Source organism: Hyperoodon ampullatus (genome assembly GCF_949752795.1).
Source record: "Hyperoodon ampullatus genome assembly, chromosome: 2".
NCBI lineage: Eukaryota > Metazoa > Chordata > Mammalia > Artiodactyla > Ziphiidae > Hyperoodon > Hyperoodon ampullatus.
In genome coordinates this window covers 67,465,603-67,477,896 of record NC_136915.1, presented here as the reverse complement: position 1 = coordinate 67,477,896, position 12,294 = coordinate 67,465,603, and the positions used below count along the sequence as shown (strand labels likewise).

The window sequence follows — 12,294 nt, the reverse complement described above, 5'->3', positions numbered from 1 at the left end:
CCAGTAGTCTGAATATCAGTCTTCCTTTTAAAAATATAGTCACTGAATTAAAGATGTTTCTCGTTTTACTCCTAAACTAAGCTGTTTTGTCAAATTAGTTTTACCCAGTGCGTGCGTGCACATGCCCTTGCACGAATGTGTGTAATTTTAAACAAAAGAGAGGTTAGTACTGATATATTGATAAATTAAAAACATCCTTTCCAAGTTCCCATTATTAAAATAGGTTCTTCCCTTTTTTTAGTGAATTTTTAGTTTCCAGCCTGTGTGTATTACAGAGGAGGCCTAATGTAGGTCACTACATGCCATCATGAATAATGGGAAAAAGGAAGTCAACTATTTCCCAATGCTTGTTAGCATGAAAACACAGCCCTGGATGCCTTATTATGCTTTTGACTCCGAAGTCCTATGGGTCTGCCCGTGACTGCTGTGTGAACTCATTGTTTCTGCCAAATACATCAGCTGGGGTGGGAACATTAATTCATTTTAACAGAGATGAGTCAACGTTGCTCCTGAAAAAAGTGCTGAGATGCTATATTTGCAAAGACTGTCTTCAAAAAGAAAAAAAAAGAAAATACTGTTTTTAATACTGGGTTCTGTCTCTCAATCCAAGAATTTTTCTACTTTGCCTATTTTCCCTTGGTCCAGGTTTTCCTAAGGTTAGTACCTATTTATTCCAAGTTAGAAATAACTAGACATCTTTGTTTTCAGAGTCCAGGTAGAGTAACAGGATTTCTTTGGGTGAACTAGGCACGTGTTTGTGCCTCTCGGCTGGCACTCAGGCTAGCACATCTTCCAGTTTTTGCTTTTGCCCCTCCCTCTCGCCGCACTGCATTTGTTGAGGCAGTTTGCCTGCCTTGTGTCCCAACAGAGGGGACTCTCAGAGAGTTTCTAAATTCTCAGGGGGGAGGCTTTCCTCTTTCCACTCTAGGAAATACTAAGGGTTTGTAAACCTAAGGGATGTGAGACAATTTAATCCCTAAAATCGATCACACAGCAGCACAAGAAACTTTCAAAATGGCCAAAGCTAAAACAGCGAAATCTGGGCTGCACTTAAAACCCACACCAGATGACAAAACCGACTCCAACACAAGGCTGTGAGAAACAACACATCACTGATTTCTTTTTCTCTCCGTAGGACTGAGTGGGAATGGATGGAGCATGCAGGCAATGATTAGCTATGTAGCCATCTTGATATTTACCAATCAGTTTCCCATTTTGACAGTGTCTTCTGAAACTGACTTTTGTGTACCCTGTTTCCTAAATGATCCTTAAAAGTAACTCTTTCCCTTCACATCCTCTGCACCTGAAGCAGTAACTTGAAATATTGATCAATTTGCTGCTAGCTTTCATTAATTTCATCCATCCCTGAAGGCAGAGCCACATTTGTGCCCGCTAATGAAGACCTATTTAGGGGAGCTCAGGGCCCTTTATCAGCCCTGAATTAGCTTTGCAGTTTTAATGGGATTATCACTTAATTAAATAATGTGCCTGCATTTGCCAATGTATTTCTAAAGTGGGATGCAAGCTGCAACTGCCTACACACCCATAGGTAAGCAGAACACCTCACACAGGCTTTGTTGCTTCTCCAAGAGAGTAACATCCGTTTTACATCTGTACATGGCCAGGCACATAATCACATTCTGCAAATGTTGAATGCAGTACCATGTGCCACTGTCAGCCCTACAGCACCTCTAGGGTATTTCAGTCTTAAAATGTATTAATGCAAATGTGGAAATGTCAGCAAGCTAGTATTATGTATGCACACCAATCATTCAAAGGGGGAAAAGAGATCCATTTTGGTCCAGATTATTTTGACTACAAGACCTTTAATTACAAAGGTTTCTGGTTTGTTGAAGCTAGCTGTTTCCCAGAAAAATATTTGGTAAGTAAAAATATAAAGGGGACCACTCCCCAAATGACCTAGAATTCCAAAGAAAACTAAGGCCCAGAAGATGAACAGAGAAAGGGCAAGCAGTCTCTCTCTCTGTTCTCTCAGCCTTTCCCAGAAGGTCACCGTTTCTAACTGACATGCCAAATAATTTTAGTCAGTAACTAATAAGAAAGCAAATTAAATTTCATTTGGTTTGAAAAAGTATTCCAATATGCATATGAGTTGATCTAAACTCATTCTAAGAAATTTAACAGGGTACATGTTCTTTTATTACTTCATGTTTTCTCAATAAGGAATCCCTTACGATAAAAATAAAACCACTGGAAAAATGAAAAGATGCCCGCCTTGAATGGAGGAGGGGCTAGTATTTTTTAAAAATGATTTTGACAATTTGAAGAATCAAGTTGAGAAGCAAATTTTTCTTTGAAGAACTTAATTTAATTACTTTCCTATCATGAATCACTCTAACTACTAGGAACAATATATATATATATATATTTTTTTTTTTCAGTACGCGGGCCTCATTATTGTGGCTTCTCCCGCTGCAGAGCACAGGCTCCGCACGTGCAGGCCCAGCGGCCACGGCCCACGGGCCCAGCCACTCTGCGGCACGTGGGATCCTCCCGGACTGGGGCACGAACCTACGTCCCCTACATCGGCAGGCAGACTCTCAACCACTGCGCCACCAGGGAAGCCTGGAAAAATATTTTTTTAATTTTATAAATTATACATCATAATGGTGACATAACTTCTCCATTAAAAACCTGATGACGTCAACAGATGAATGGATAAAGAAGATGTGGCACATATATACAATGGAATATTACCCAGCCATAAAAAGGAAAGAAACTGAGTTATTCATAGTGAGGTGGATGGACCTAGAGTCTGTCATACAGAGTGAACAAGTCAGAAAGAGAAAAACAAATACTGTATGCTAACACATATATATGGAATCTAAAAAAAAAAAAAAAGGTCATGAAGAACCTAGGGGCAAGATGGGAATAAAGATGCAGACCTACTAGAGAATGGACTTGAGGATACAGGGAGGGGGAAGGGGAAGCTGGGACAAAGTGAGAGAGTGGCATGGACATATATACACTACCAAACATACAGTAGATAGCTAGTGGGAAGCAGCCGCATAGCACAGGGAGATCAGCTTGGTGCTTTGTCACCACCTAGAGGTGTGGGATAGGGAGGGTGGGAGGGAGGGAGACACAAGAGAGAAGAGATATGGGGACATATGTATATGTATATCTGATTCACTTTGTTATAAAGCAGAAACTAGCACACCATTGTAAAGCAATTATACTCCAATAAAGATGTTAAAAAAAAAAAAAACCTGATGACGAAAATTAGCACTTGCATCCAGGAACTGCAGGCAAATCAACCAAAATAGTTTACACAAAAGTCAAATTATATGGACAACGCTTTTTCCTCACCCCTTCATGCCTGCAGTGATGTATACCACTTAACTTCCTCCTATTTACTTAGGAGAAAAATATTTAAAACATTTATTAGGATATAACCAACACACACTTTGTGAGCATGTACCTACACGAATGCTTGCATAAAACATTTTCTTTGATGCAAAATAATCTTAAAATGTTTACAGTAATCATATTTTGGTTGTGCTGTTATTTTTATTCTAAAAGCATTGTGTGTATGCTGTGGGATAAAGCAGATGAGTATTTACATTGGTGTCTCTAGGACCTGTGATTGTCAGCATGGCAGAAAGAAGAACAGATGTAAGATAGATGAGGTAAGACAAAAACCTGGTAGACCTGAGTTTGTATTGGAAGTTTCAGTTTGAACTCAAAACAATTTTATCTTTAAACAATATATACAGCATATGTTGTTTATATACTAGCTCTGTCCAATGAAAAGACCACGAAACAAAGACCAATCCGGTAGTAATGAGCATGTGTAGTGCCAAGATTATGCTCTCTTCAATACTAAAAAAGACGAAAGTTCTTTGGAAAAAAAAGTCTGAATCCACGTTTGCATCAGGATATGCACAAGAAGAGCCTGAAACATCCTATAATACCAGGAAGCAAAGGAGATTTAAAAGACTTTGTTTTACAAGACTACTAAAGACATGTCAAAAGGACTCAAAATCCAGTCTGACGAGGTTCCCACAGCTCAAAATAGGACAGTTAAGCATAAGAACATAACTGGAATGAATTAAAATATTTCAAATATGTTTAAGTACATAAGTCAATATGTAAATACTGAAAATAATAAATCTACTTGTGACTTTTGGAGAATGATAGGGCATGAATGCCTTAAAACTAAAAAAGAGGGGATTGGTTCAAGATGGCAGAGTAGAAGGACATGCTCTCACTCCCTCTTGCGAGAACACTGAAATCACAACTAACTGCTGAACAATCATCAACAGGAAGACACTGGAACTCACCAAAAAAGATACCCCACATCCAAAGACAAAGGAGAGGCCACAATGAGAAGGTAGAAGGCACACAATCACAATAAAATCAAATCCCATAACTGCTGGGTGGGTGACTCACAAACTGGAGAACACTTATACCACAGAAGTCCACCTACTGGAGTGAAGGTTCTGAGCCCCATGTCAGGTCTCTGAACATGTGGGTCCAGCAATAGGAGAAGGAATTCCTAGCGAATCAGACTTTGAAGGCTAGTGGGATTTGATTGTAGGGCTTTGACAGAACTGGGGGAAACAGACTCCACTCTTGGAGGGCACACACAAAGCAGTGTGCACATCGGGACCCAGGGGAAGGAGCAGTGACCCCATAGAGACTGAACCAAATATACCTGCTAGTGTTGGAGGGTCTCCTCCAACACTAGGGTCACAAATCAAGGGTCACAAATTAAGGCTCAGTAAATAGAAATAGAAAATATGAACAGACCAATCACAAGTAACAAAATTGGAACTGTGATTAAAAGTCTTCCAACAAACAAAAGTCCAGGCCCAGATGGCTTCACAGGTGAATTCTATCAAACATTTAGAGAAGAGCTAACACCCCAAACTCATTCTATGAGGCCACCATCACCCTGATAACAAAACCAGACAAAGATACTATAAAGAAAAGAAAATTACAGACTAATATCACTGAGGATTATAGATGCAAAAATCCTCAACAAAATACTAGCAAACAGAATCCAACAGCACATTAAAAGGATCATACACCGTGATCAAGTGGGATTTATCCCAAGGATGCAAGGATTCTTCAATATATGCAAATCAATCAATGTGATACACCATATTAACAAATTGAAGAAGAAAAACCATATGATTATATCAATAGATGCAGAAAAAGCTTTTGACAAAATTCAACACGCATTTATGATAAAAACTCTCCAGAAAATGGGCATAGAGGGAACCTACCTCAACATAATAAAGGCTATATAAAACAAACCCACAGCAAACATCATTCTCAATGGTGAAAAACTGAAAGCATTTCCTCTAAGATCAGGAAAAAGACAAGGATGTCCACTCTCACCACTATTATTCAATGTAGTTTGGAAGTCCTAGCCACAGCAACAGAAGAAAAAGAAATAAAAGTAATATAAATTGGAAAAGAAGAAGTAAAACTGTCACTGTTTGCAGATGACATGATACTATACATATTGAATCCTAAAGATGCCACCAGAAAACTACTAGAACTAATCAATGAATTTGGTAAAGTTGCAGGATACAAAATTAATGCACAGAAATCTCTTGCATTCCTATACACTAATGATGAAAACTCTGAAAGTGAAATTAAGGAAACACACCCATTTACCACGGCAACAAAAAGAAGAAAATACCTAGGAATAAACCTACCTGGGGAGACAAAAGACCTGTATGAAGAAAACTATAAGACACTGATGAAAGAAATTAAAGATGATACCAACAGATGGAGAGATATACCATGTTCTTGGATTGGAAGAATCAACATTGTGAAAATGACTATACTACCCAAAGCAATCTACAGATTCAATGCAATCACTATCAAACTACCACTGGCATTTTCTACAGAACTAGAACAAAAAATCTTAAAATTTGTATGGAGACACAAAAGACCCCAAGTAGCCAAAGCAGTCTGGAGGGGAAAAAACGGACCTGGAGGAATCAGACTCCCTGACTTCAGACTATACTACAAAGCTACAGTAATCAAGACAGTATGGTACTGGCACAAAAACAGAAATATAGATCAATGAAACAAGATAGAAAGCCCAGAGATAAACCCATGCGCCTATGGTCAACTAATCTATGACTAAGGAGGCAAGGATATACAATGCAAAAAAGACAGTCTCTTCAATAAGTGGTGCTGGGAAAACTGGACAGCTACACGTAAAAGAATGAAATTAGAACACTCCCTAACACCAGACACAAAAATAAACTCAAAATGGATTAGAGACCTAAATGTAAGACCAGACACTATAAATCTCTTAGAGGAAACCATAGGAAGAACACTCTTTGACATAAATCACAGCAAGGTCTTTTTTGATCCACCTCCTAGAGTAATGGAAATAAAAACAAAAATAAACAAATGGGACCTAATGAAACTGAAAAGCTTTTGCACAGCAAAGGAAACCATAAACAAGATGAAAAGAGAACCCTCAAAATGGGAGAAAATATTTGCACACAAATCAATGGACAAAGGATTAATCTCCAAAATATATAAACAGCTCATGCAGCTCAGTATTAAAAAAACAAACAACCCAATCCAAAAATGGGCAGAAGCCCTAAATAGACATTTCTCCAAAGAAGGCAGCACATTGAAAGCTTCTCAACATCACTAATTATTAGAGAAATGCAAATCAAAACTACCATGAGGTATCACCTCACACTAGTCAGAATGGGCATCATCAGAAAATCTACAAACAACAAATGCTGGAGAGGGTGTGGAGAAAAGGGAACCCTCTTGCACTATTGGTGGGAATGTAAATTGATACAGCCACTATGCAGAACAGTATGGAGGCTCCTTAAAAAACTAAAAATAGAACTACCCTATGACCCAGCAATCCCACTACTGGGCATATACCCAGAGTAAACAATAATTCGAAAAGACACATGCACCCCAATATTCATTGCAGCAGTATTTACAATAGCCAGGTCATGGAAGCAACCTACATGCCCATCGACAGATAAATGAATAAAGAAGATGTGGTACATATATACAATGGAATATTACTCAGCCATAAAAAAGAATGAAGTTGGGTCATTTGTAGAGACGTGGATGCATCTAGAGACTGTCATACAGAGTAAAGTAAGTCGGAAAGAGAAAAGCAAATGTCGTATATTAACGCATGTATGTAGAATCTAGAAAAATGGTAAAGACGAACCGGTTTGCAGAGCAGAAATTGAGACACAGATGTAGAGGACAAACATATGGACACAAAGGGGGGAAAGCGGCAGGGGGTGGGGGTGGTGTGATGAATTGGGAGGTTGGGATTGACATATATACACTGAAGTGTATAAAATGGATGACTAATAAGAACCTGCTGTATAAAAAAATAAATTAAATAAATTTCAAGAAAAAAAAACTAATAAAGAGAAAGAATTGGTACTATCTTCTACCTCATGGTCACCAAACGGTTAATGAGACCAAGTTTCTCTTTATAAGGTATATCAGTTAATAAATGAAAAAGAAATGATGAAATATCACCATTCTGTAATCTCTAATGAACTATTCGATCTAGACAATGATCATTAATGAATGCTAACATAAAGAGACAGAAAACTAGATGGTCTTCATGCTGATAGAAGTATCACCTAATAGTCTTGATAATTTTTTTTTTTAAAAATTAGACCCAAATCCAATAAATCCTCAATATAGAGATACCAAAGTAGAAGTATCATGGGGGTGTAATCAGCACAATCTGGATTGTGGACAAATGACTAGGTTTTTTTCAATATAAAGGGAGAGAGTGGGAACGAAGAAGCCATGTGTTAAGAGAAATATAGGAGACATATCAATTATTTGTAAAGCCCTTATGCTAATCTTGATTTGAACATGCACAGACCTTAACACTAATCCCGATTCAATTAACTGTTAAAAATTTTAATGAGATCATTGGAGAAATTTGAAAACAAACTAAATATATATTGTTATTAACAAAGTATGCTGATTTTTCTGTAGGACAATGGCATTGTGTTTATTTTTAAGAATCTTTATCTTTTAGAGATACATGCTGAAATATTTATGAATAAAATAATATGATGTCTGGCATTTGCTTCAAAATAATCCTTGGGGAGGGAGAAAGTGTACAGGGGTATAGATAGAACAAGATTGCCTATGAGTTAATAATTATTCAATCTGAGCTGTGGTATACAACAGTTCATTACAGCATTAGTCTCCCTATAAGTCTGACATTTTCCTTCATAAAAAGCTAAAAAATATCCTTCTTTGAAATCTGGCAATGAACATCAGGTCACTATGGGAAATCTTTAACAATAAAATCCACACAGCTAAATTTAGGGTACATATTTAAATCATTGTGGAGATTGCTACCCTTGAGGTCGTTTTGGTTGATCTTTTGTCAACCAACCAGATTTTACCAAAACCATCTGTTCTCTTCATTTCTAGCATAGTTGTCTTCTTTGGTCTGGTTGTAGTATTCAGTGAAGCACCAGACGGGATTAGACTTGGGGAAGAAAACAGCAAGAAAGCATCATAAAATCATCTTGACTTGTTTTTTCTACTTTTATTTTGGTAACTCTACCAATTGAATGATACCTGCAAATTAATTTTACCAAGTGTGCTTTTTCCCACTATACAAACAGCTTTACTCATCACAGCCAGTAGGAAAATGAATCTCCCAAAGCTATTCTCTTCCGGTGCTTGTTGTACAATCCACACATCTGTGACAGTGCTGTCTCACTGAAAGCTCACAGCAAAGCCAGCATGATATAAACACATGGGGACAGACAGCATGCTGAGCTCTTCTCTGATACCACAGAATTATTCTAGGGCTTATAGTTATGACTAGGGCATACCCCGAGGGCTAAGTGTTACTAATGAGAAACCAAATATACCTAATTAACTGCACTGCTCTGGGCTAGTGAGAGACCAGAAATTTCCAAAGCCACTTGAGAATGGTCGTATTTATATAGAATGGTGCTACATGTGAGAGTATTTCTTTGAAGCACATACCTACTCCTTTAACCCCTAGTGCCTGTCTCTTTGGACTGTTTATGCTATACTGATTCAAATCTTAACACTGGGATTCTTCTTGCTAACACTAAAGTGGAAGGGGTCACTATCATGGCTATTTGTCTTGCATTTCATTAGAAGCTATGCATTTTTGGTTCTCAGAAGTAGAAAACACTAAATTCCACCTACATTATCAGTAGGAGAGTTGAGCCAGATAAGATTTTGAAATAGTTATCAGCATTTAAATTATAACCAGAGACATCAGAAACTCCCCTTCTCAAGCACACACTGCAATATAGTTGAAAGTTTAAATTTGATAATAAGGAAGAATAAAAGACAGATATTTTGAGGAAATCAGAATGTTAATATTGGAATTATAGTCAATGCTCAATTTATCCATAGTATTACACAAAAAAGCAAAATTCACAGTAATTCAAACTTTCAGCAATCAGTTTCAATATTTTCCTTCAGCAGTTCTTGATTAGAACTAGATATATGAACTAAGGTAAACTGATTTATAATTCTACTTCTCTCTCACATACTGGTTACCTTTCTAAAGAGGAAGAAAAAGTGGTGAGCAATAGTTACACGGGAGAAGAGGAGGAGGAAGAGGAAGCGGGGGAGGAAGCAGGAAAAGTAAGGAGTAGGAGAAGAATAAGACAGGAAGGCCTAGGGAAAGGTGGTTTACAGAATGCTGCAGAAAACGGGATGTAATGAAAAAAATGCAAATTGGTTTTTAGATCATTGAGTGAACGGTATGTATATCTCATTTCTCTTCAAGAATCCACTGTTAATGATTTTAAGGAATGCATAATTTCAACATGGTATTCTGCTTAACATGTTAAATGCTAAGTTATGGTGTTCACGATCATAGGACCTATTTGCAGGCAAGAAGCTATGCAACCTTATTAGAGAATCAATAGCTTGTTCTGTTTTGTGCTCTCAGTAAATTTTTGCCACAGCTTCCAAAGGAGTTTAGGTCCTAAAGTTCTCTCACATTTCTATTTTAAAACAGAAATGTGTAGACTTCTTTCGGCTAAAATCCAATTTATTCAATAGCAAATTGAGCTAAATAAGAAGAAATCTAAAGATATCTTGGGGAAGCAGCCAGCGTTTTTTTGGAGCCTCAAGCCAATCAAAAGGGAGAGAACAGAAGGTGGGGTAGGTGGAATAAATGGGGCCTAGCTGCTGGCTCATCAAGTAATCATAATAGTCAAAAACATATAACAATCAGTTTGAAAAGTTACTCTGTTCATTTGATAGCTGGCAAAAGAACTCAGCAAAGATTTAGCATAAAAGACAATAAGGCTGCTTCTCAGAGGACTCACCTGTCTTTCCCAGTTTCCTTCTTAAACACTCCATCACAGTAACTCATGCGCTTCTCTGTGGTCACGTAAATCTGGGCATTGGGATAGATGTCAACAGTCTTTTTCAACATGTTGTAAACAATGCCATTGCCGTCTTTCCTCATATTGCGGAAGGGGCCCCAAATAACATAAATAGTAGCATTTGCTTCCTTGAAAAAATAATCAGGGTTTTTCAGCAAAAGAGGAACGCTGGTATGGGATACAACTCGAATCATTGTCATGCGGCCAACATCTTCTTCATAGCCCTTGGTGGGGGCATTGTTCATTCTCCAAATGCAGGAAGACTGATCTATCTCGTTCCCCACCTTCTGGCCAACCATCTGACCTGAGTTTGACACTATGGCACAAAGGTTACAGTCCAGTTGCAAAGGCTGAAAAACAAAAAGAGAAACAGGGTGGGGGAAGAAATGTATAAATTAGTAAGTTCCATCTATCCAAACAAATTCCTCTGGGAAAACAGAAAATCCAGATATTGTCATAACTGCTGAGTGTGGGAATACCTCTGAAATATATTTATACCAAACCAACAGTAGCTGTGTTGCACTTTAATTTATTATTTAATTATGCCTGTCTACTAGACGGTAAACTCAGTAACAGCAGAATCAATGTCTGTCTTCTTCATTTTAACCCCACTCCCCAGAAGTCCCTGGAATACTATAGTAGCTCAATATATAGCGGTTAAGTCAGGAAATGAAAGCAATTTAATTTAGATAATTAAGATAATTTTATTAATAAAGATAATTTATTAGGACCCTGAACTTAATATTAGGGAAGAAATGGACTTTTCTGATTCATCTAGAATTACTGATTTAGTTGAAAAGAGAAAAGCAATCCAGAAGAAACATATCAACATACCAACAGGTTCAATCTAGGTGGGCAAATTGAGTAGCAAAGAGACTCAGAAAAGTCACCAGGATAATTATGACACAACTGTCAATGGTAGGGACTCAAAGTAGTTATTTGACTAACTATTAACTACTATGTACTATGTTCTAGGGGTTGGGGATTCAGCAGTGAAAACTTTAAACAAATATCCCTGCCCTCACAGAGCTTACACTCAAGTGAGGGAAGAAAGGCAACAGACAAATCTGCACAGTATATGTTAGATGGAGGTAAGTGTTAAATAGGGAAAATTAAAGCAAGGAAGGAGGTAACGATGTATCTATGAGAATGTATGTGTGTGTGTTGGTGGAGTGACCAGAAAAGGCCTCAGGAAAAAATTATATTTGAGGAAAGACTTGAATGAAGTAAAAGGGCTGACCATGGGATTTTGCAAAAAAAAAAAAAAAAAATGCATTCCTGCAAAGCAAAAGCAAAAGTCACTGCAAATACCCCAGGGTAGGAGAGGAACAATAGGGAGGGCAATGTGGTCTGGCAGAGCATTGAGAATAGCAAGTGAACACTGGGGCAAGAGAGGTGGCAGGGGAGCCATCACTTAGGGCCTTTTACTTAAGAGCCACTGAGGGCTCTGGGCAGGGGAATGACTGATCCAACTCACATTGTAACAGCTTTGGCTGCTGTGTGGAAAACTGACACAAGGAAGGCAGGGGTAGAAACTGTGAGAACAGGATGCTGCCATAATCCCAGCAAGAGAGGATGATGGCTTGGACCAGGTTGGGCAGCAGAGGAGGTGGTAAGAAGCTGGTCACATGCTGGATTATTTTCTGAAGGTAGAGCTTGCTGGGTTGACCAGTAGATGGAAGGTGAGATCTGAGAGAGAGAAAGGAGTCGAGGATAACTTCAGAATTTTAGCCTAAGAAATTGGAAGCCTGGAGCTGCCTTTAACTGAGAAGGAGAAGGCTTCAGGAGAAACAGACCGAGGGAGGAAGCAGGAGCTCATTTCCAGACCTGTTAGATTTAAGGTGACTTGAACACAAACTCCTGCAGCAAATGTTATAACAAACCTACTCAAGCAGCTTTT

At 38.2% G+C, this 12,294-nt stretch overlaps 1 protein-coding gene across 1 annotated transcript in view; it reads right to left on the bottom strand.

Annotated features, from left to right (window-relative positions):
- The window catches only part of ST6GALNAC3 (ST6 N-acetylgalactosaminide alpha-2,6-sialyltransferase 3), a gene marked incomplete at both ends in the record, with an annotated part of 218,846 nt that extends 208,153 nt beyond the window's left edge, over positions 1-10,693 (bottom strand). Inside the window, one exon of the mRNA XM_079728490.1 lies at positions 10,335-10,693. Within this exon, the coding sequence (XP_079584616.1) occupies positions 10,335-10,693 (359 nt within the window). The remainder of the gene's footprint in view (positions 1-10,334) is intronic.
- Between the last annotated feature and the right edge of the window lie 1,601 nt (positions 10,694-12,294).